This window comes from Macrobrachium nipponense, chromosome 2 (genome assembly GCF_015104395.2).
Source record: "Macrobrachium nipponense isolate FS-2020 chromosome 2, ASM1510439v2, whole genome shotgun sequence".
Taxonomy (NCBI): Eukaryota; Metazoa; Arthropoda; class Malacostraca; order Decapoda; family Palaemonidae; genus Macrobrachium; species Macrobrachium nipponense.
In genome coordinates this window covers 161,567,625-161,593,179 of record NC_087201.1, presented here as the reverse complement: position 1 = coordinate 161,593,179, position 25,555 = coordinate 161,567,625, and the positions used below count along the sequence as shown (strand labels likewise).

The following is a 25,555-nucleotide window of genomic DNA, read 5'->3' as shown; positions in this document are numbered from 1 at the left end:
AAGGTGAATTGTAGAATCATTATCACTTTTGAAGTTTTGAAAATGGTTTATAAGATTGATAACTGCAAATATCCAAATTATGATAGAATCTGTACTCAAATTGAGGCATGTTATAATGTTGATTAAAGCATGTTACCCTCTATGGCCAACTGCATAGTGCAAGTGTCTCTCATGTATTCATCCCGTTCAGCATGATTTTGATGAAAATGGAACATTGCCTGCTATAAATTCAGTGTTTTCAACTCTTTGGATGGTTAAAGGCATCTGTAATGCTCATTTAATTCATTCTTTTTCAGAGAGCATCATGTGAGTTTTGTAAAGACAGAATATGGGGCCTGGGCCGCCAAGGCTTTAAATGCACTCAATGTAAACTTCTTGTCCATAAAAAGTGCCATAAACTGCAAAAGGTGGCATGTAATGCCGACTTGGATACCTCCACTGACACCCTTGCATCACATGATTCATCCACCTTGACTCGCATTGGCACCAATGGAAAGATGCCAATGCCTGAGTTCATGAAAGAAGTTCCAGGTAAGCTCTTAGACCTTGGATCCATTAGTGTTTCATGTACTACTATTTGTTTTTTCTTATATGTTTATAGGAACACTATATGGGAACTGCAGAAGGTCAAGAAATAAGGATAAATAGAAAGGCAATTTGTAATTTTTGATCCATTTGTAAATTACGATAGGGTTCAGTTTTGAATTTGAATGGACATTTAATGTATACTTAAGTGCTGTAATCTAATCCTTACATACATAACTGACATTCACATATAGTACTGTATGAAAAATTATTGTTTATAAGTATGTTAAAGATTGTAGTTTTGCATTAAGAGGTTACATTACTAGTGACATCCATATTAGAGTATGGCATTAAATTGTTATGAATTATTTTCCATGAACAGTTGTGACAAACAACTGAAGAATGAGATTTCTTGTAAAGGCAGAGAATTATTTTAAGTTACCCCAGAGATGTTAAATGACTTAAGATGCTTGAAGTTCTCAAAAACTATCATAATGCAAGGGTCAGTGGGGAATCTTTAGTACATACATTGACATGGAAATGGAAGATAGTGAATTTTAGTTCATGCAAATGCATTATAGAGACTAAGAAGATTGTTAATACAGGGTTTTCTAATTCATATAGTTATAGAAAAATATATATATTACTTGGTAAAAGAACAGTTGTAATTTGCAAATCTATGTATGTATACTTGAGAATCCAAATGGTGAGTTTTATTCTGTAGTGTTAAAGTAACATTTTCTGTTACAGACCCAGGGATAACAGAAGAGGCTCCTGTGGAGATGCCATCCAAAAAAGGTGAGCCCCTGAAACTTTACACACCCCAACATATATTAATTCAGTGTTAAGGATTTTAATCTGTGTGGTTGCTTGCAAAGAATGTATTGCATTTAGTTTCATTTTTTCTTAGTGATGACTACAGGTTAGTAATTTGGTTGTCCAAGATTTGGACACACATGAAACAGACTTAAAAGACTTAACTTTCTTAACAGGTTTCCACTGAATTTGCTAAATATGGATAGAAAACATCATCTTAAGAGTTGCATATAGATGGAAGTATGTACTAGTAGAAAAGTATATTTTAATAATCCAAATGAGGTCAATTATATAAGTAGTATGTTATTCCAAGTTGGCATTCAGCCTTTGGCAAATTTGGGAAAACCACTAACAAAGGATTTATTTGTTCATTGTACTTAGACTCAGGTACTACTTGTTAGTATCCTGTCATGGCTTTTGCAGTAGTATAAAAGTGCGAAATCCTGTGAAAAACTAATAGATATTACAGTAAATCAAGAGAAGACAACCACAAGAGACAATACAGAAAACACTCATTAGCATTGAAGACAAAAAAGAAACAACTTCAAAATATCTTTGCTGGAAAAAAGTCCCATGATATGATCCTGCCACCATGGAAACAGGGACTACATGCCAACATTGGTAGAAACAGATGTAAGTTAAAGTCAAGTTGGCACTGTGGGAAGGGAAGAGTTTTTAATGGTACTACCACAAAATCAGTGAACACTTATTCATTATTCATTTGTTTGGTTTTATGTACAGCCCTCCACAAGGATGATTCCCTCTCTGGCGGGCCTTTGTACGCTTTCCAAATGAGTTGCTTCTCATATTTTATAATTGTCTTTTAGTGTTTGCTCATCAGTATCGTAGCTCATTAGCATTGAAGACACAAAAAAATAAATAAGTAAATAAACACTTCAAACTATATTTGCTGAAAAAAAATAAGGTCCCATGACATGACCCTGTCAACTTGGAAACTGGGACCATACCAAAATTGGTAGAAGCAGATGTAGGTTAAAGTCAAGTTGGCACTGTTGAAAGGAAAGGGTGTTTAATGGTGCTACCACAAAATCAGAGAATATGCAATGCAGGGAAAACTTTGATTAAGATATCTTTAGGAAGGGTGGTGGCAACTGGCTCTACATGAAAGATAAATGAGGATAAGTGTAGAATAAATTAGATAGAGGAATTTTATTCCAGCTTTTGATACCATTTAAACCTGAAAGATCTTTACTGCTTTTCACTTCTTAATGAAAATTTATTTTCTATTTGGACAGGGTTGAGCAGTGAACCAATGTCTCCAACAGGCCAAGCAGGACAGTATTGTTTGGATGACTTTGAACTAATACGTGTCATAGGTAGAGGTTCTTACGCAAAGGTGCTGATGGTTGAACTAAAAAAAACTAATCGAATTTATGCCATGAAAGTTATCAAAAAGACACTGGTCACAGATGATGAGGTAAATTAATGACTGTACTATAATCTTTTTTGTTTTTTTCATTTTTTTGACAGTATAAATTGAGTCTTGGTATTAAAACTGTAGTAGTATTTATTTAGCAACCATCTTAAATTGTATGGTAAACTGAGTAGTGTAAAATCTGTAGTTTGGTCATTTGTATTGAGATTTATTATACGTATGTAGTTGTGAAATTAAATTTTTTCAATAAAACTCAAGTTTTGTACTAGATTTGCAATTTAATAGAATAGCTGAATTTTTTTTTTAAGTGCGTGAACTAATTTCCATTACTCTTTCAGGATATTGACTGGGTCCAAACTGAAAAGCATGTTTTTGAGACAGCATCCAATCATCCCTTCTTGGTTGGCCTTCACTCGTGCTTCCAGACTCCGTCCCGTCTGTTCTTTGTGATAGAGTTTGTACGAGGAGGAGATCTGATGTTCCACATGCAGAGGCAGCGACGCCTACCAGAGGAGCATGCAAGATTTTATGCGGCTGAAATTTGCTTAGCTCTTAATTTCCTCCATGAAAAAGGTGTGTCATCAAATTGATTTGTGTTCATTGCTGAGTTGATTGATGAGATGGACAGCAAAACATTTGTAGATAAAAGCTAATACTATGGGAAAAATTAGCTTGCCTTTTAACATTGGTAATGTATTTACATTACTGTGATGTGTTTAAGAACACAAGACCTATTTTATTAGTAAACAGACTTAGAATTTATGGAATCTTTTCCTTCTTGTGAAAAGAATATTATGTAAAAGAAATTGGACTCTTGCTTTCTCATATCCTCTTGCTAGTGAACAGGTGTGCGTATTGGTAATCAAATTAGGTTCGTTCAGGTACACTTCCTACCGTGTCTTTTAGTCTTAATAGAACAGATGTCATGATTGGTTGCTGGTTTTGTGGGGTGGCAGTTGACATGTTATGATAAGTCGGTAATCTAGCGATAGCAAAGCCATCAAAGTTTCTCAATTCATGGTAGGGCACCAATTTTGAACATGACCTAAATTGTAGCATCACTTGTTCTGCCAACAAAGCTATAATCATGGGTTTACTGGACTTCAGAGTTGTCACTATGCTGTTCTTCTTACAGTATGCTTTTGTGACACACTTTGGATGGTACCACGTTCTTTTTAGAATCAATTCAGTTTATAACTGTGGTCTTATTTTACCTAGTGTCCATCTTTTTCAACTCTTCAGATTTCATCTCTTGTATCTATGGAATGGTAGTAGTATCCCCTAAAGAATTATTTCTTTGGGAAAATAATGACAAAATATTTATCAAGAATTTTCAAAAAATTTCTTTGTCTTTTAATGTACTAAATATGGTATGCTCAATATTTTTACATGGTTTTAACGCCTGCCATTTTTCCAGGTATTATATATCGAGATCTTAAGTTAGACAATGTGTTACTTGATCATGAAGGACATATCAAACTTACTGATTATGGCATGTGTAAGGAGGGTATCCGGCCTGGTGATACAACTTCTACCTTCTGTGGAACACCTAATTATATTGCCCCAGAGATCTTACAAGGGGTCGAGTACAGTTTTAGGTAGGTGTGAAGAACATTAAATTTTTTGTTAAGTCTCCTTTCTCATCTGTAATTTTATCATCATATCTCTACATTTCACTTATGTCATCCCGCAAGTGTTCTTTAGTAATCTTCTGATGTTATCTGTTTCGTAGTCAAGGCTTATATCCAAAGTAGAGTTTTGACCACTTATTGCTTCCAGTATCTTCTGCATTGATATGTTCCTTTTACAATATTTTTCATGTTTTTACTCAATTTATATTAGCATAATTTAGTTAAAAGTAAAAAGAATTTAACCGTTTACTACAACTTGCCCGTATCCATGCAGATTCACTTCTAGCTTTGACTGGTTCATCACTTTTATTTCATAATATGTCTGGTATTTGATAATAAAGTAGCAGAAAATGAGGAGATTTTAGAGATTTTATGTTTGGATGTGCAGGTTAGAAGATTTAGGGACTTTTTCTCTTTCAGTGTTGATTGGTGGGCATTAGGAGTATTGTTGTACGAAATGCTAGCGGGAAAGAGTCCGTTTGACATTGTTGGAGCTTCAGATAACCCAGATTGCAACACTGAAGATTTTCTTTTCCAAGGTAAGAATCATGCATTTATATGTACAGTCCTTATGTAACTAGCCTGCAATTAAGCATAAATCCACCATTATATTTCTTTCATCTTACTGTTTACCCTCTCCAAACAATTACGTATTTCATTGTGCAACAATGAGGTTTACCTCCTGTTACACCTTTCGACCCTTTCTATGCTCAATTTCCCTCTCAGTGCTGAATGACCTCTTAGGTCCTAGTGCTTGGTCTTTTGCCTAATTCCATAAGTATTATGGGATTTAAACATTATATCAACTCTATTCTTCACTAGGTTATTTGGTTTTCTCGTTTGTGTACCTTTTTTCTTTTCATTGCCTTATTAACATATGTTTAATCAATTCATTATTTGTGTTTTATACATACAGAAACTAATTGGGAGAGTGAAATTGAAATCTTGGATAATGACAGTCCGTATTTCATTGAGAAAGGAGATTCATTTCTGTATTTACAATGCCATCCTCATCCATCATAGTATACTACTTGGTTTGGATAGCTAAAAAGATTGTGAAGGTTGAAAGCATAAATGAATGTGCATGCTTTTTTATTGCTTCAAATAATCAGGAAGATCAGACATAATCTGAAATTATTATAAGTAAAGAAGCAAATAAATTGTATGTGATTAAATATGCAGACAAATATCTATGCTAATTTATATGTTCATTGAATGAAACAAATAAACAGTCAATTAATTTTATTGATTCAATGGCACTGTATAAGCAGAATCAGCCTCCCTACTACACATATTCTTGTAAATGTGAAGCATGATTGCTAGACTTTTAAGAGCTCCATTTTATTCAAGAATTAATTCCAATTAACCTTCATATCTATATTTTAAGATGAGCCTGCTTCATGCTGGTTCCTAGTATTATTAGAAGTTTGAATTACATTTGGATAAATGGAATGCACATCAACTAATATATCTTCAATAAATTTAACATTTGAACTTATATTAACCCCCTCTATATGATTGATAGTTAATATTCATTTTTTTGTAGAAGTGAAAGCAAATTTTAGCTTTATTGTATTTGAACTGCATTTCGTAATGTATGTGAACTGCATTTAGTACACACAATGTTATCTGTTATTAGTCAATGCCTGCATATTTTAATGTGTTTAGTCAAGTTATTTGTGATTCAAAACTAACATGTAAAGAGAATCAATAATACTCATCTTATGGTATTATCAAATCCAAATTTATTTATTTATTATTAAGGCCACAGTGCACCTAATGGATCCTTGTATAGCAATGTCAAAAATGTATTGAAATACAAATTTGACAACATATGTTACCAAACTAGTAGATGTGTAGTATGCAGTACTGTTATGATTAAAAGTAGAGTGGTAGGATGTTGTACAGCTATGTGAGAAGAGACCAAAATGAATGGATAGAAAATTTGAAGGTAGAAAGTACTTCACCTGTGGCCTAAGGATGCGGCAAGAATTATGTAGAACCTTCTACAGTTTGTCCTACAAATTACACTGTAAGTGGTACCCACCAGAGGGTAGTAATTAAAGATAGGTGTCGTTCTGATGGGCAATTCTGTTTAGTTTATGTATTTATAAGATACTATAATTTTATTTTGGCAACACATGCACTGTTAAACATTGTATTATAGCATGGAACTTTATTTACAGTCATCTTGGAGCGACCAATTCGTATTCCTCGTTCTCTGTCGGTGAAGGCAGCTGCAATTCTGAAAGGTTTCTTGAACAAAAATCCTATTGATCGTCTTGGATGTCATCCAGAAACAGGGTTTACTGATATTGTAACACACCCATTCTTCAAAACCATTGACTGGGAAATGGTGAGAATTCAGCATTAATTTTACTTGTATCAGTATTATGACATTTGTCTGTAAGAGTAGTTTGAAGCACTTGGTTACTAGCCAATGTAAGTTTCCTTTTGTTACAATTATTTAACATATTTTCCTTTATCTTGTTTCATTGCACATCATCTTGCATCAATTATATAATGGTCATCTTGGTGTAGAGATCTCTCTTGATTTTTTATACTTATGTTTCAGGCACCATTTTTATGAAAACAAGGAAGTATTGGGTGTGACTAAACAAAAAATGTGTGTAACTCAAACTTGTGTATCATATAGTAATATTTTATTCATAAATGGTAGCTTTTCTTTTTTATTTTATGCACTGCTTAGACACTAGAACACTTTTAACCCCCATTCTTTTCTATGAGTGAAACTCTTGGTGGAAATAGCTATTTTTGTATTTCTTTGCATATCTGCCTTTTTTCTTTTTTTTTTTCTTTTTTGATACAGAGGTTGAGGTTGACTGAGGTTACTTTGCTTGCCTTGGTTCCCTACTGTAAGTGAAAATGTCGGGTAGAAATAATGTTAGCAACCTAATTTTGCTGGGTTTGGTATTTTTGTAATTGCTGTTAGAAACCCAGCAGTCTTTTTGTATAGTTTCAGAATGTTGAGAGTCAATGACATTTCCTTTGAGACATACGAAATGTTAACTACAGGCAGTCCCCGGGTTACAATGGGTACAGCGCTTTTCAATTATATTCATCAGAAATTATTTCCAGGGTTACGACACATGTTCCAGGGTTACGGCGCCTACAACGCTGATCTGGCAGATGAAATATGATGCCAAAAATGCAAAATAATCAATATTTGAAGTTTTTTTTAATGAAAAATGCAATAAGAATGCAGTTTACATAGTTATCAATGCACCCAAAGCATTAAAAGTAAGGTTTTCATAGGATTTTTAACGATGTTCCGGCTTACAACGATTTTCGGCTTACACTGCGTCTCAAGAACGGAACCCCACGTCGTATCCCAGGGACTGCCTGCATTTATTTATTCATGGATTTGTCACTAGGCTTATTTATAGCAGTGTTGAATTATCCACATATTCAGGATCAAAGGTTTGTGCCTACCTTTAGCTTTCAAAATCCTGTTGTGGCTCTCTTTTTGTTGGCCATGTAAGGCCTCTAGATTTTTTTATACTCAAATATCTCTTTGAATTACAGAATCTTGTGATAGTGTTATCTTTATTGTGACTATGAAAGTACTATTCTTGGTGGATGGTTATCTTTGTGCCACTTTCCTTTAGTTTGCGTATTTATTTTTCATCCGAGAGGTATCTACAATCATCGTTATAATGATGCTACTAATACAACCAGCCCAAGAAGAGCCTTTATTAGGCTCAGAGGTCTGGATAAACTAATCCTTTATAATAATAATAATAATGCTGCTAATACAGAAGTACCATGTGGCCTTAAGAATGCATTTGTCAGAGTATTGCAAGAAGCAATCTTAATACTGAAAGCAGAAGCTACCAATGAGCAAAATTTCTTTTGGTAGAATATGAAATGCTAACCAGAAACAAATGATTCAGGTGATATTTCTCTTCATGTAGACCGTAGGAATTACGGGAATAGATTTTGAGTGATTTTTCAGGTTGGGCACGTCCCTCTCAGAAAATGAAGGGAAGCTGGTATGTTGACCTTTTTCTGTCATTTATGAGAGCTGCTCTCAACAGGAATGAAGCCTTTTTTTCATTTGTGTGGCTTAATAAAGGAATAATAACTGAACAATATTTCTTTCAGTTTGTTATTTGGATGCGTCTTCAGATGGAGGTGATTAAAGGAAAGGAATGTTTTAGAAATAAAAGTGACAGAGAATAATCATTTATTTAATTATTTTCAGCTGGAAAGGAAGCAAATTCCTCCACCATACAAACCACGGGTTGATGGAGAACGGGATCTTGAAAACTTTGATCCCCAGTTTACGGCTGAGCCTGTACAGTTCACGCCAGACGATCAGTAAGTCCAGGGGTGACTTGTGAATTGTGGTTGAATCGTGTAGCCCTTATTTTTACGATGCCTCTCCGTGTATTGTGTGGTTTGATCGTTTTTGGTGGACGGGGAAACGTCTAAAACCAGCTGGAGCCTTGGGTTTCCCTTTCCTTAAGTATGACCTAATATCCATATTAATTGTAGTTGTGCTTGAGCAGCATGGGATGCACAATGTTTTCAGTTATTGCCTGATGTTATAAGTACTGTATGATGCTTGTAAAGCCAAAGTAATATATTTAAACTTTGTTTTAAGCATTAAAATGTAACATCATTTCCCATACTACTTGAGATGTCCTTGTTTGCCATCCTTTGACACCCCTGTAAACAAATAACACTCATTTGAAGAGGCTTGTTGCAGATGGTGAGCTAACCTGCCTTTCCTGTTGGTATCCTGTTGAATGCAGAAGATCATGGATGTTTCTAATAGTAATAACTGTACCCAAATTTGCCTTGGAGAGTTCTAGTAACTCTTGTTGCCAGAAATGCCACAGAATTGTGCAGGGTATTTTGATGCAGAATGAAGTTGTTACCAGAGGATGTAGTGCATTTGTATGGTAAAGCATGCAGTCCTGTTTGTTTGAAGTAAGCAATAAGAGTGTTGGAGACTAGTATTTCATTGCCCTGTACTGAGACAACAAGAAGATGGAGTAGAATTTGTATTCATCATGGGATAACCCATGATGTCTTAGAGTAGTCAATAGTTGCTACTGTAGTTGTTTACTTGCTGTACTGGGAGCAGTAATTTCTAGACACTTGGTTATTGAATTTCTAGAAATTTATCATTCTTTCATCTCAAACCCATTACTTAACAGAGCATACTCATACATTGGACATGAATCCCAAATACGTACATGATTCCATTGAAAGAAGGAAAAAAAGATGATTGGGTGTCTAGGGTAGATTGGCATACACAGTGTTCTCTTAGGTCCTCATTTATACAGATCAGTGTGTGTGTTTGTCAGATGGTAAATTTTTTTAACCAAATTATCTTCCTGTTGCTCCTGGATCTGACTACACAGTGCGATTAAATTAACTAATGTGACTAAAGTGAATGTTACAAAGTGCCTTGCACCAACGTTTGCCACTTGATCATCTTTTTCATCAAGTGGAATTATGTTTATGGGATTTGTGCTTGAAGTATGAATATGTTACGTTAAAGTAATTTGTTAGCATTGAAAACATGGATTTTGATGTTACAAAGTTGTAGGCTGGATTTTTCCACCATATATTTTATGGTGTTTGAACTAGTACCCAGAGTTTTTTCTTTGCTTGATGTATTTTTCCAAATTGCATGAGGTGACAGGATTTTAGTAATTTGAAAATATTCCCTGGACAGAATCTTCAGAATGTTGTACTTCATGGAATTGGTCACATTTGAACCAGCGTTTCCTTCCATGTTACAGTACACATATTTCCAGAGATATTGTCTTCAGAATACAGAAAGCAATGAGGAAGTAACATGATTGATGACCATTTTCCTCCATCTTTCTAGATTAATATTAAGATCAGTGAAATCTGTAGTAGGTGTTTTAGCAGAATTTGAATAGAATATTTGTATCCATCCAGGCTCGGTCCCGAACTTCTGCTGTTTATCACAGACATGGAAAGCGTACAACATAGTTTTAACAGCAAAAGTACAACATAGTTTTAATAGCAGAAATGGATAAAAGGTCATAAACATGCTGAAAATAATTAAGATTAGAATAGAGGAGAGTGAAAGTAAACATAAGCAAAACAATGGTTTATGGTGACTGGAATGTGAGTATATGAGAAACATGTGGTGGGGTGAAGTCAGCACTCTTGTATCAAACACACAAGTTGGTCTCATGCATTACTCTGCCAGAGATACTTAAGGAAATACAGGCAGCTCCTGTTGGTTATCTGCATTTCGTTCATAACTGGGGTTACCCTCCATAGGGTTTACAACACCGTTGTTTGGTATCGGCAGCTTAGCCTAAGTGTTGTGAGACAATCATAGACTACAAACATAACAAATATGCATCTTTTCCTTGTATCTTTTAAAAAGTTATGCTTTACTTAACTGTATCCAATAATACTGTATGTTTTCTCAGTTCAGCTACAACTGCAGCTTAATTTTAGCGGTACTATACTTCCTTCCCGAAGTTTTCTCCAAAGCAAAAAAAGGTATAATGTAAAAATATATAAGTCCTATTCTACTTAACATCAGTTGTTATCTGATTCGGTCCGGTTGTTCGTAGTAAATCATTTTTGTTCAGTTGTTTATGGCTGTAGCATTTAGGCAACGATTATAATGTTACTAATGATTTATCATTCTCATTTACGTTAACTTATTTAATTAGGAGATATGATAAATAAAGAGATGGAGGAAAAGAGGTTAGGAAGTGTCACTAAAAAGAGGAAGAAGATATCAATGGAGATGAAAATTGACATTGTTAACCGTTCTATAAAAGTCTCTCTCTCTCTACCAAGGTTTACCTGTAAGTTCATTAAATCTGACATTAAAAATTTGTAGAACGACTGTGCAGACCATAGTGAAGGATTAGGCAAATGAAATTCCACATTTTTATTAAAGAGTTATTACATATTAGGGTAAAATATCAGTCTGTGACACTGTCCAAGGCATCGTTAACCAACCTAGGGCACTGGTAAGTTGGATTTCAAAGTCCATAGACTGGAATTTCAGTTAAGGGTGACTCTTGGTTGCCTTCAAACCCCCAGAAGAGAACCCTGCCGGTAACCGGGGCCTGCCTGTATTTAGTTTTATTCTGTTGCGTAATTGAAAAGAATGGACTTTATTAACTTTTGATATTAGAAATTACTTCAGAATAGTTTCAAGAAGTATAAATGGATTGTAGAATAAATATTGTTATACCAATGAGATGACAGAGGTTCTTGCCTTAGCACATTGTTAGATGTTGTTCATAGAATTAAGACTCCAACAAGAAACCTTGTTTATCCAAAAGAGTTGCTAGAGCTATTGTGGTTGAATGTTTGGTGACTAACAAATTATGGTATACTTTTATATGTTGGTGCTAAGATAGTTGCTGTGTGATGGCAAAGATAAATGACATGCAGAAATGCTATACCACTGGCGTGAGTTAATCTGGAATTACCATAATGTCTTGATGTTTAGCTAAGCAAATTGCTTTAGATAGTGTTACCTGAGCTGTGTACATTACTGTAAATATTTTTTTAATTGCAAACCCATTGCTTACACAGTACAGCCTTTTCATGTGTCATGTGGAAATCCCAGGCACTCCTCCAGATATGTTGGTACCTGCACTTAATATCATTCCTCAGTCCTCAACCTGCTTCACTTCATGTGTGTCCGTGAACAGTTAACAATTTACTTCATTCCCTAGATTTTGTGGATCATATTCAGGCTTGCTGTTTCATTTTGCATCTTTATTTTTGTCCTTTTCCTGTATTTAGTATCTTATTTAGTGTGCATCAATTTACGTACACCTGTTAGTCAGTTTACAGGTATTTTCATTGATTATTTACTTGGTTTGGCCCTTGCCAGTTTTCCTAGATCATTTTGCTTTATTTTCAGCTTCTTTTGATTATTTTGGTCTTTTAACTAGGCTTTGGTAGATTCATGGTTCTTTTAATTTCTTTTCATATTTTTCAGTTTTGGCACTATCATCTAGTTTAACTAGTTAGCCTTTCAGTTCTTGGACACTCCTTGTCTCTGTTTTCATTACATACGTATGTATCATATTTAGTTCGAAGAACTATTCTTGTGTTTACTATCAAGTGCCACATTAAGTTCAGTAGTTTTTTTAACATTTTTCAGACTCATTACTTCAAGCCTAACTTCCAGTCCCATTATTTGTTCACAGCTGTTTCAGGTGCACATGAAGTGAAGCTGGTAAACATTGGCATTGGCAGATTAAAGGAGGGGCACCTGGTCACTTGCTGCCCTTTCCATGGATATGAATAATAGAACATTGTTTTCTTTCAATTAATCATTATTAGTAGCAAAAATTTGCTCAGATAATGATTAATTCAGCAACTACTACTATTGTGTGTGTATATATGTGCATACTTATACAGTGATCCCTCCATATTCGCAGACTCACATATTCACGGATTTCTTTGTGGAACATAATACATATTTGCAGAAAATTTGCCTATTCGCGGTATTAGCCTATGAGAAATATCATAAATTCCTGGTTTTGTTTATTAATTTCATCATGAAATGCACTTGTTGTGATAAAATTATTAGAAAAACCAGTTCTAAAAATGTTGAGTGGATTTTTCTTGAGTTTTAACTCAAAAAATAGTCAGTTTTAAGTGTTTTTGTGGGGGTTCAACTATTCACGGGTTCTAGCTATTCACCCGGGTGTCTGGTACGCACCCCCCACGAATATGGGGGGAACACTGCATGAATATTGCTATATATGTGCCATATGAGTGTACATATTTATTTAGATAATGGTAGAAGCCATGAAGGAAAGTGAAACAATGAAGTACGCTCCAAGATCTTTCGACTCTTTGGTCCTTTACTTTTAGCAGATTGACATATGTAAAAACTGAGTGGACAGGGGTGACATACGTGAAAACTGAGTGGACAAGGGAGGGTCGTATAAGTGAGAGTAAGGGATTATAAAGGAAATAAGTACCTAGAATCCAACACACCTGGAGAATTAGTAAGCTTCCCAAACGAAACATTGGCACAATTTAAGAGGTTTACAAAAAGATTCAAGTCCAACTGCTCAGACACAGGGACAAAGCAATTAAAGGATTATACAGGTTGGCAACTGGCCACATTCAAACTTTTAGCCAACAAAACCTTTTTTTTTTCCTGCAAGATAAACTTATTCACAAAACATATATTAAACATACATATACAAAGAACATATCTATAAGGCAACTAATTTGTATTTAAGCCTGTGATTGTACCTTTGAGGTCATTATTAAACATGTTACATATTCAAGGGTCTAAATGAAACAGGCTACAACTGACATTAAAATTACAATAGGAAGTAAGTTATATAATGGCTGGTTCTAAAAGATTTTGTGATAAGACATCTTTTGATCTTGCAATTACTGAACTGTCAATCCAATTTATCCAGTAGTTGTTTTCACTTAAATGAATGTGTTGGATTCTAGGTACTTATTTCCTTTATCATCCCTATCTGTCACTGAAGCAACCCTTCCTTGTCCACTCAGTTTCTCATATATGTCAGTCTGCTGAGTAAAGGACCCTCGAATCAAAAGATCCATTGTTTCACTTTCCTTTGGGGCTTCTACCTTTATTTATATGTTCATCACATTCCAAACTTTCGTGATTCAGTTTTACAAGTTATACATTGGGGTAACTTTCTCAGACTAATCAACTTATACGAACACTAGCTATTGTGGAAGACTTGGGGTTTCATACACAGCGTGAAAAGGCTATGTGAAGTCTATGGATTGGTGTTGTAGAAAATTCATGATTTTGAGGAAATTAAATCATTGAAAGGCTTCTGAAATATTAATCTCAGTTGCAGGTAATAAAATCTGAGTAATTAAATTTCATGTATCTGGTTTAGAAGGTATATAAAAATACATGCAGTCACTCATCAGATTTAGTTTACTATATACTCATCATCGATGCATTTTAGGGAGATTTCAGAAACCTCTTCAGTGACGTCATTAGTTGTCCTTGTTGGTAAGAAAGAAAATTTACCAGTTAATTTTGGGGTTGTGAATAGTTACTATTAGGATTAAGCAGCAGTGTTTTGTTAGGTGGAGTGTAAACCGGACCTTAGCTGTTGTACTGAAGCATGTTTGATTTTATTGTTATCTTTTTCATGCAATTTGAATGCTGTATGTAGTTCCTGTGGTGTGTTCAAGTTACCCAAATTAGGCACAAATATATGCAGTATTCTCCTATGTGTAAACTTCATCCCTTTATATGTCTTGTAGAGCAGCTTCCATCAGGAAGTTGAAGGCTTATAAGTAATAGTTGTCTTTTTTTCAGAAAGTATTTGTTTATCAAATAACTAGTATGGTTACTTACAGTATTATTTATAGTAGATGTAGAATTGGTTTCAGAATATCCATTACACAATTGCTGCATTTTGGTACTAGACGGTGATAACTGCCTGAGAAACATTTGCTTGGAGCTACATTTTGTTTAGTGTACATTATATCATTTCACAAGTATGTAAGAAGTTTATGCTACCACAGTTATATTTCTGGCTTTCTGCATATAACAGGTACCAACTAAAATTTGCCTCCAGTACAGGTCTGCTATGAACATGCATAAATTGCTTGCCCTTTGTTGTAATTTTGGTTTAGGTGTTTGAAGGTAGTGGTTGTGTATGTTTGCTTTATTGTTGTTCCAGCTGGAGCAGAGACAGGTTCCACCGCCTTACCGCCCAAGGCTAGATTCTGAACGTGACTTGGCTAACTTCCCGCCAGAGTTCACGGATGAGCCTATTCAGCTCACCCCAGATGATGCGTAAGTACTGAGTCCTTCCCTTGCACGTGATGTAGTCTTACTTAAATGTGTTTCCTGTGATTAATATATTTGGGCTAGTGTTGGGAGGCATATCAAGTAAATGGGTTTGTCTCGTTTTTAGGCTGAATAGTTTTGTAAAGGAGTACATGTATAAAATCATTGCTTTTAAAGATTCAAGTTATAGTGAAAAAAAAAATTCTTATTTTGAACTGTATGTCCTTGAAGCACAAAATACAGTAGTACCTCGAGATATGAAAGGCTCTACTTACGAAAAACTCGAGATACGAAAGCCAATGCGAAAAATTTTACTGCTCTACATACGAAAAGTTTTCAAGATACGAAAGGTTGTTGCTGTTAAGTCCCGAGATTCGCCCGGACCACCGAGAACAATTTTAAAACTTCTGCGCCGCCAACTGAGTAAACTCGCCACCATCCTCCCGCTCTCCCATTGGTTCCTGATGCTAGTCACCCCATAAGGTCCTGCTCTCCTATTGGTCAGCATCTACCCCTTGTGCTTTAAGTATTCTATTGGTAAAAGGTTGCTGTAAATTGAAAAACTTTATTCATGCAATACATTTAATAAAAAAAAAACATTAGGTAAAGATAGAATAAAGAATAGAAATGAATGGTTATCATACTGTTTGGTAGTTTCAGTAGTTGAAGAGAGAGAATGAAAATTTATGGCATAATGTGTAAAAGTGATTGCTTGGCGATCGTTCGATACTAGTAAGTGCTGGATGTAAACAGACGTTTGGAAGCTTTTTTTTTTTTTTTTTTTTTTTTTTTTTTTTTTTTTTTTTTTTTTTATTATAGCTAATGGTTACTTAATAATTATTTGAAATGAGTACATGCAATACATTTAATAAAAAAATTGTGAATTAGATATCAGAAAATATAAAATAAATCAGTCTGCCAACAAATAGGTATTTTTTAGAATTCTTCTTCTGTTTTATTATTACGTTACGTATTACGTATGTTTCATTACAGCTGTCAGTAACTCGGTATCTCCATTAGGTAAAGATAGAATAAAGAATAGAAATGAATGGTTATTATACTGTTTGGTGGTTTCATTAGTTGAAGAGAGATATTAATGACAAGTTATGGCTTACTGTGTGCTAGGAAAAATTATTGCTTGGCGCTTTTTCAATACTCGTAAGAATGTAAACAATCGATTGGAAGGTTTGTTTTTTCTTTGTTTGTGTATTATAGTTAATGATTAATTAATAATTAGTATTTGAAATGAGTACATACTGATTATTTATACATTTTATTGGCATATTCTAAGCTTTTAGCTCTTAGGTTTAGATGTCAGAATCATAGACTAGGCTACAGTAGCAACCGCTAACATAGGCTAGGCTTATTGCTAAGGGACATATGCTAAAGTCCTAATATATGCAGTAAAAATGGGGTTGAACATTACATGCAGTTGAATATTACTCAAGTATGTACAGTATTTTGCCTTTTTGGAGACACATTTCTTCCGTCGTAACCCTAGAACATGTGTTTTAGGCCTGGAAATATAATTTACTGGGGTGTTTTTGGAGGGCTTGGAACGGATTAGCCATTTTACATGTAAAATGTGTTCCAAGATACGAAAAACTCATAATACGAAGGCCGTCTCGGAACGGATTAATTTCGTATTTCGAGGTACCACTGTATTTGTTTTGATTATTGAGTTGTGTTCAGCAGATTTCAAAATAGAGAAGTGTTGTCTGTATTAAATTTAAAGGTAATAACTTCAGCTAAAGGATATTACATTTATGATTATTAAACAAGTTTAGATTTTGGGGGGTAAATTCATCAGATGGACACAGTTGTGTTAAGAATTGCAAATATTAAATCCATTGTCATTTACCACTTGTTTATGTCTCAGAGTGGTTGTCTTAGTGGTTTTTCATTCTTGATAGCCCAAATGAATTTGTAGTAGATTTTTTAATTGCATGGTAAAGTAACTATATTTCTCATTTTTAATTCGAAATGCATTACAAGTATACAGACAAAAGTTGGAATGTCAACTCCATTAAGATTTTGATGGTGGCATGATTGAATGAATTTTACAAGGGTGGTGTACTCTTGCAAAAGGTAGTAACTTCCATATGTCAGGTAAGTTACACACTTTTAGAGCTTGCTGATTTTCACTCTCCTTAAAATTATGAAAGGTTTTTATTTCTTTTAAAGCCCTGAGAATCCTGGTTTATGGCTTTATGTTGTGTATTGGTGAGTATTGCTTGTAATTTTTATTCTAATCCCAAGAGCAAGGTGATTAGCAAATTATTGGTAGGCTTGGGGTTTTTTTTATGGATTTCAGTATTTATAAAAGTTAAAGGGGAAGTCTGTACTGCACACTCTCTCTCCCAATAAACTTCCATGTATCTGACATGTCTGATACTAGATCCAGTCTTATCAGACTGAGGGATCTTGCAGTAGTAGAGGAAGTTCATAAATTTGTGGAAATGTGTTTTCTTTGGTAAATGTCATCCAAGTTAGACTTGTTTTATGACAAAACCAGAAAGAAGTGTTTAAAGTAGTTTCTCTATCAGAAGATTCAACATGTTTTTGAGTATACCAAAATAAAGAAGTTGAAAGCTGGTTAGATTTCCAAAAAGTGCAAAAATAGGTTGGATGAGAATCAAAACACATATGTCCAAAATAATTGATTCACTTCAATTTGACCAAAGTGTGTTCATGTTATGACATACCCTAGATTTTACTTATACCTTATGGCCAGAATAGACTGGTGACAAGTTGGAAACAGAAGTTGGGGAAGAAAAAATTGGTTGCGCTAAATGTCATAGGAAGTGGTACACTTGCCTCTTGAAGGATAGAAAATGAAAGCAGAAAGAGAATACATATAAAGATTGACAGTGAAGGGAAAACCGTAAAAAGCCCTGCAATCCAAAATTACCAGAATAAATATGGTTAAGGTTGTGGTTTAGACCCTGTCTGTGAGAGAAATGAAAGTAAATAAAAGAAATATCTTTAATGAAATTCAGTATTATATGAGCTGCACCCAAGTTTGAATAATTCATGTTAGGCTGTTTTCATCCATATTAAAAGCTTACATAAGCTCACTAAACAGCTCCCATTCTAAATATAGAGTTTTGTGTGCAAGTAGGAGTAACTGCTGTATCGTTGATATAACTTTTTCAAGAAATTTGAATGTAATTTTTTTTTTTTACTCGGCCCCTTTCATCCTGTCCTTTCTTTGCAGAGATCTAGATGTACGTATTATGGTTGTTGTTGGTTTATTTTATTGGTATAGTAGATTTTTAACCAAGAAGTACTTAATCAGATATACAGCTAACATATGCATCCTTGAAGAGGTCATGCAACAAAGATAGTTTTCTTCATCTTACATGTCTGTATCCTTTAATAGGTCACTCAATAAAAATATGAAAAGTATATTTGTTAATTTCTCAGATGTATATGTGCTTTAAGTGGTTATCTATTCTCTAGGTCATTCAACACATTTTCCCATTATGAATATTTGTTACTTTTTAATTTTTGCAGTACCAGTTTGCTATTGTTCATTATAACCAGAAAGCCAAGGAAGCTTTACAGGTAAAAATTGACTAACCTTAAAATGCCAAATAATATGTACAATAGCAGCTGCTAGAGTGACTACTATATCGAAGATAAAGTGAGGAGGATATTTTGTTAGGTGAGGAACATACAGGAAAAAAAGTTTGATTCCTGAAACCATATATTACACTTCATATTTTTCTAATTTTGATATGTAAATGTATGTTTGTCTCTTATACATTACTATTAGTCGTATCCATAGTTAAATAAGATTGCTAAATAGTTTTATGCTTATTTTTCAGACGTGCTATTGAAAACATTGACCAAAGTGAGTTTGAAGGATTTGAGTATGTTAATCCTTTACTTATGAGTATGGAAGATTGTGTGTAGACAAGGGATTTTCACTGTGACTCTGCTGCCTGCAGCGTAGCATATCATAGTTTAGGTATGTATATTGCAATCTTTGTTAACTTGTCATTGATCATCAAACTGAGTTTCTTTTTATGGATTATATATAATATGCATATGGTTTTTATAGCATTAAAACCATTAATATTTTTTCTGTAAATTAATTGTCTCTTTTTGGTAGTCTTTATTCTTTTTTAAATCTCTTGTGGTGAGATGTTGGTTTCATGAGAAATTTTTTTTGTGCTATGTAATAGTGGTCTTTAGTGTTTTGTATTCAGAGAATACAGTATATAGACTCTACAAATATTTGTAGACACAGTAAACCATATTTGTTCATACACGAAACAAACCTTCGGTCTTAACATTAGGATTTACTAGCGCCAAGCTGGAAACCGGTAGAATTAAAATTACACTTGTGAGATCCAGGGACTAATGGCATCTATACCAGGTCACGGGGCATGTATACCCAGAATGCCCACGGCTACCTGTGACCCATCAGTTATTTTCCTACCGCCTTTAAGATAAGACGTGTTACTGTCTATCTCATTTAAAGCCGGTTTTTCAGTTTGCCCGTTCTTTATCCATTTCATTTTTTTTTTTTTTTTTTCATTCCTTTTCTTTCTCCAAGTGTGATCAGTGTGTGGTAAGAGTGTATACGTGGTATGATGGAGAATTTTGCCTCAACATCGGGATCGTCTACCGCTTCGAAGAGGAGACAAAGGAAATGCCCAGGAGTCAGTGGCTTCCCTTGTTCTAGGTTCCTAACTTCGGTGTCGACGGATCCGAGTAGTCTGCATATTCGTTGGGCAGGCCTCGTAACCCCTTCTGTCCGGGCCGCCAATCCCTCCGCCAAGGTAAGTAGTTCCATCCGAAACAGCTGACCGCTGACCGAAAAACGCTGACGAAAAACAGCTGACGACCTCGTGTGCCCCGATGCGCGACCCCAAGGCCGACCCAAGAAGCCATGCGACCTTCCCAGTCGCTTCTTGCTGTCCTTCCCGAACATGGCTTCGTCCTCGTGCCCTCCCGCGACCTCGCGCTATCCCACTCACGAAGAGTTTGCTGCGCTCAATCCGGTCTCTTTAATTGATTTGATGCTATTATGTAATGACAAAAGGTCATTGTTAATATTTTTAATGAAAAGTGGCCTTATTGGCGATTTCAGCGGTCCGTGTAATAAGTGTGATGAAGGCACATTCGCCCTGATCAAGCATGGCGAAACATTCCAGTGGCGGTGTAACGTTCGAAGATGTCGGAAACTGAAAGCAATTCGGAATGGCTCCTTCTTCTCTGGGTCACACCTATCCTACAAGACTATTTTGGGCTTGATCCATTGCTGGCTTTACGAACTTCCCCAGACAAAACCCCGGTTCCCAATAGGGTCCCCCATTACCGTTTTTTTAGGTTTTCGGGTTTTCCAACACTACACATGTTTTCAAAACTAGCGCCAAAACAAACGGCCGCCATCTTGTTTGTATTCATCCGCCGATGCTCTGGCAGAAAGTACTCTTGGCCGACGAATCTGCAGGCGCTCCACGAATCCTCATCCAACGTGTAGTAGGTGCAGGGAAAACGTATGTACGGTTACTAATCCGTGTTCTGTTTGTCGCGGTTGGTCGGTGGAACAGTGGAAGAAGTTCTATGGGAAAAGCCAATACAAAAGAAAGTGGGAAAGTGACGCCATCTTTGGATGACCACAAACCTTACCGGCTTCTTTTGTATCGGTAATAAACCAGGCTGCTCCATATGTTTCTCCACCTGCTTTTGAATTGTCTCATACCCCTTCGGTTTCTCCTAGCGGTTCTGTATCGGAAACGTCAGGAGGGGCCTTGGGTAATTTTATGAATAATTTGCACTCTCCTTTGTTCCCAGCAAGTAGAGGGGGAGATCCGCCATCTTTGTTCCAGGCTCCTGCTACTCAAGCGCATAGGTTAGATGGTACGTGGTCAGCGCTAGGCCTACCAGGCGTACCAACCTTGGATGGTCTGCTTGCGCATTATATGACGTCACGGTTCCAGCAGGGTCCGGCAGCGCTGAATGTTCCTCATCCCCCGGGCTTGCAGTTTATGGGAATTAATGCCGCTGCTTCACCATCCCACTCAGTATTTACAGCGATGCAGAACGTGGGAGGTAGTTTGGCAGCAAACGTGTGGTTGCCAGCAGAAACCTCTCAGTCTCTCCCTACGAGAGGGATGACGTCACAACATACGTCACACTCTGAGATGGCAGGCGTGATGACGTCACAGACCGATTCTCTGCCTTTTTCGCTGCACCCAGACGCTAATACGCCTTCTGACCCGTCAATGCAAACTGTAATGCAGAAATTACAGGATATAGAGGAGAGAATGAATAAGAGAGACAAAAAGAAAAAGTGTGATTCGCCTTCTTCGTCTTCTTCCTCTAGTTCGGCGTCATCGCTAAGTCCGATAACGTCACGGCGAGTGCCAGTCAAGCGTTGGAGGAGGATTCGGGAGTTCCTAGCGGATCCTCGGGCCAAGAGGAGAAGAATCAATTCTTCCTCTTCTTCGGACCAAGACTGTCATTTTCAAGTCAGCAAGAAGGTCGGAAAATCAGTGGCTATTAAGCACAAGGTTGGCAGACGAAGCCGTTCGCAAGAGTCCGAACAAGCGAGAGAGGTGACGGCCGCGAGCTAGCGGCCGAGGCGGAGTTGCCAGTTCGGATCGCAAAAACTGCGATACCTCTGGTAAAATCGACGTTGGCGGCGAAAGGTGCAGCAGAGGATGGAATGCAGGTCCCAGTTTCGCCCGTAAGGCCGTTCAAAATACGTACGAAGGACGATAACGCTCCTATTAAAAGTACGAAAATAGAGAGTTGGCAACCTCGGCGGATACGTTCGTGGAAGGCAGTGTCCGTCTGGATAGAAGGCCGAGGCCGGGCTCGCCGACGCTCGAAAACGATGCCAATGCTAATAGAGACGAACTTACCTCTGTCTTAAGGGAGCCTTCATCTTGGAGATCTAGACGAGATTCTCGCTCTAGATCCGTGAGCAGAGAAAGAGTGAGACGTTCTCGTTCCCCTGCTGACTATCTGGGATCGAGCCAACAGCGGCCAGCAAAGATCAAAGAGACCGCGGCCGTAGGGGCAGGCGGCCGTGGAATTCCGGGCCGTCTGTCAGAAGATAGAGGCGAGACAACATCTCTCGTGACGGAGAGTGGTACACTAGAGCCGGAGGAAGGAGAAAACCAAGAGTTTCTGGCCTCGTATGCAGAGGTTATTGATTTGATTCGTCAATTCAATAGCCTTTCGGAGAAGACAGAAACACCGGCCAGTATGCTTCCTCCTGGAATTGACATGGCGTTTGGACTAAAGAGGGATACCAAGGTGTCGTATGAATTGCCTTGTTCGAGTCATGCGGAATCAGTCTTGCAACACGTAAACGCAAAGATTGCAGGGAGGGATAATTCCTTAAGATCTAATAGATCATTTAAATTTATTCCCCCTCCAATGATAAAGCAAAGGAAATATTATACGACACCGAAGGTCCCTTTGCTGTCTAGACAAATGAACCCTAATGTTGTAAGGTTAAGGCCTGGATTAACCTTGGATCAGGTTAAAATGGAGTGCCCTTCGATGATGTACCAAGAGGCAGCTACGTTAGAAGCAACAGCTTCTTCTGTCTTTCAGGCTGCGTCCTGGTTAGACCTTTGGTCAACAGCAGTGGCGAAAATTGCATCCTCGGAAGCAACAAGGAAAGTAGTGGATGAACCATTGTTCATTAGATTACTACAGTCAGGGTCCAAGGCGATTGCGTACCTGACAAACGTAAGTGCCAATGTTTGGGCAAATATCCTGCTAATGAGGAGAGATGCAGCATTGGCTAGACTAAGCCGCAATGTGGATTTGGATTCCCTGTTAGCAATGAGGAATGGGGATATCTTGGAATCGCAACTACTGTTGCCAGAGGTCATACTGGAAGAGGCGATAGATAGAAGAAGGATGGACACTAACGATAGGTTGGTGCAACAGGCAGTTAGGAAAACCTCTAACAGTCAAACTATTCCTTTGGAGGGAAGACAACAGCAGATGTCTCGAAAGAAGACAGTGAGACATAGCATCCCTAATAGAGTCACAAGACCCTCTTCCCCAAAGAGGATAACTCATCGGCCCTTTCACAATAGAAACAACAGAGGAAGGGGCATAGGGAAGAGGGAGAGGCTCAAGAAGATAGGATGGGCGCCTCCCATCACTCGGCCACACCAGTGGGGGGTTGCCTGGCAAATCACTGGAAGGTGTGGCAGGAACTAGGGGCAGAGCAGTGGGTGGTGGATGTTCTCAGGATCGGGTATTTGATTCCGTTCGAGGTAACCCCGCCCCTGACAGATCAACCATTACCCCACGTCACTTATGCCCACAAATCTCAGAAGGCCACTATTCTGCAGGACGAAGTGAAGAAGATGATGGAAAAAGGAGCTGTGCAACAAGTATGCAGTCCGACAAAAGGCTTCTACAGCAGGATTTTCCTGGTACCCAAAGCCAACGGGGAGTGGAGGACAGTAATAGACCTGTCAACGCTGAATCTGTTTATAAGGAAAACCAGTTTCAAGATGGAAACTCCGAAAACGGTTCTACAAGCAGTCAGAATCGGAGACTTTATGCTGACAGTCGATCTAAAGGACGCATACTTTCAGATACCAGTCCATCAGTCTTCAAGGAAATTTCTCCGCTTCAGTCTTGCAGGGAAAGCTTTCGAATTCAAGGTCCTGTGCTTCGGATTGTCAACATCTCCTCAAGTTTTTACAAGAGTGTTCACCCTCGTGTCGGCGTGGGCGCATGCTCAGGGGATCAGGCTAATAAGATATCTGGACGATTGGCTGGTGATAGCAAAGTCCAGGGAGAAAATTACTCAGGGACAGGGCGGCCCTCCTGCAGCTTTGTCACAGCCTAGGTATTGTGGTGAATCAGCAGAAGTCGCAGTTGGATCCAAGTCAACGTTTGGAATATCTGGGAATGGTGATAGACACAACACACACCAAAGTATTCCCGACAGACCAAAGAGTAGAGAAATGCAAACAAGTGGTGAATGCCTTTCTGGGAAAGCAGACACAGCCAGCAAGACAGTGGCAGGTGATGCTGGGAATCCTAACCTCCCTGGAGAAGCTAGTACCACAAGGAAGGCTACACCTTCGGTCCCTACAATGGAGGATGAAGGAGTTTTGGTCACCAACAGTAGATCACCCGTACGAGCAAATTCCCTTGTCGGCAGAAGTGAGGGAAAAGACTTGCTGTGGTGGGTGAACGTCGACAATCTGACAGTGGGTGTCCCCCTTCAACAATCCTCCCCAGACCTCTTGCTGTTCTCGGATGCGTCACTAGAAGGCTGGGGAGCCCATATGGAGGAGTTGATGGTGTCAGCAAAATGGAGTTGCAAGGACAGAGAACTCCATATAAACGTGCTGGAGTTGAAAGCAGCTTTCCTGGCTCTACAAGAATTCAGGGAGAGAGTAAAGGGACACTCAGTGGTATTGATGTCAGACAACACCACAGTAGTAGCTTATATAAACAAGCAAGGAGGCCTAGTTTCTCGGCAGTTACATGTGATGACAGTTCAACTTCACCAGTGGGCTATAGAGAACCTGGTAGACATCAAGGCCAGGTATATTCCGGGAAAAAGAAACATAGTGGCCGACAAGTTGAGCCGCAGGGATCAGATTCTGGGAACGGAGTGGTCCCTACACCAACAGGTAGTGGACAGGATGCTCATGTTGTGGGAAGGACCGATCATAGACCTATTCGCAACCAGTACAACAAAAGTTGGAAGTGTATTGTTCAGTAGTCCCGGACGCAGAGGCGGTAGCAGAAGATGCGCTACAACACCCCTGGGACAATCTGGACGTGTACGCATTTCCTCCATTTTTGTCTAATCCGTCAGGTTCTGAACAGGGTAATGCGGTCTCAGAACCTCAAGATGACCCTGGTAGCCCCGTTATGGCCGAAAGCAGGGTGGTTTCCAGACCTCACTAGGAACTCCTAGTAGATGTGCCAAGAGAGTTACCTCCATGGAGCAACCTCTGTGTCAGCCTCACGTGGAGAGGTACCACCAGTCGGTGAAGTCCCTATCGCTTCACGGGTGGAGACTGTCAAGTATCTCCTCCGAGAGCGAGGGTTTTCGCAGAAAGCAGCAACTCAGATGGCAGGTAATATCAGAAAATCATCTGCGACAGTATACCAAGGGAAGTGGTCAGCATACTGTGATTGGTGTCGTAGAGGGAACGTGTCTCCACTCGGTACCACTATTCAGCAGTTAGCAGACTTTCTGATATATCTCAGAACAGAAAAACATATGTCTGTATCTGCAGTGAAGGGGTACAGGGCGGCTCTAGCCTCAGTCTTACGAATGAAAGGAGTGGACATATCGTCTTCATGGGAGTTGGCCATGCTGATGAGGAGCTTTGAACAGTCATGCCCACCAAAGGAGCTAAAAGCCCCAGA

General features: G+C 37.8%; 1 protein-coding gene across 3 annotated transcripts in view; it reads left to right on the top strand.

The window, feature by feature from the left end:
* Positions 1-25,555, top strand: part of LOC135221106 (atypical protein kinase C-like) — a 35,237-nt gene that overhangs the window by 4,121 nt on the left and 5,561 nt on the right. The window contains exons 3-12 of one of the 3 annotated variants that reach the window (XM_064258918.1): positions 297-531; positions 1,276-1,323; positions 2,598-2,779; positions 3,076-3,310; positions 4,155-4,335; positions 4,789-4,907; positions 6,555-6,724; positions 8,594-8,709; positions 15,060-15,175; positions 19,000-19,139. In XM_064258918.1, the coding sequence (XP_064114988.1) occupies positions 297-531; positions 1,276-1,323; positions 2,598-2,779; positions 3,076-3,310; positions 4,155-4,335; positions 4,789-4,907; positions 6,555-6,724; positions 8,594-8,709; positions 15,060-15,102 (1,329 nt within the window). In that variant the 3' untranslated portion in view covers positions 15,103-15,175; positions 19,000-19,139. Of the gene's footprint in view, positions 1-296; positions 532-1,275; positions 1,324-2,597; positions 2,780-3,075; positions 3,311-4,154; positions 4,336-4,788; positions 4,908-6,554; positions 6,725-8,593; positions 8,710-15,059; positions 15,176-18,999; positions 19,143-25,555 lie in introns of those variants that run through there. The other 2 variants (XM_064258917.1, XM_064258916.1) reach the window with 2 other exon arrangements.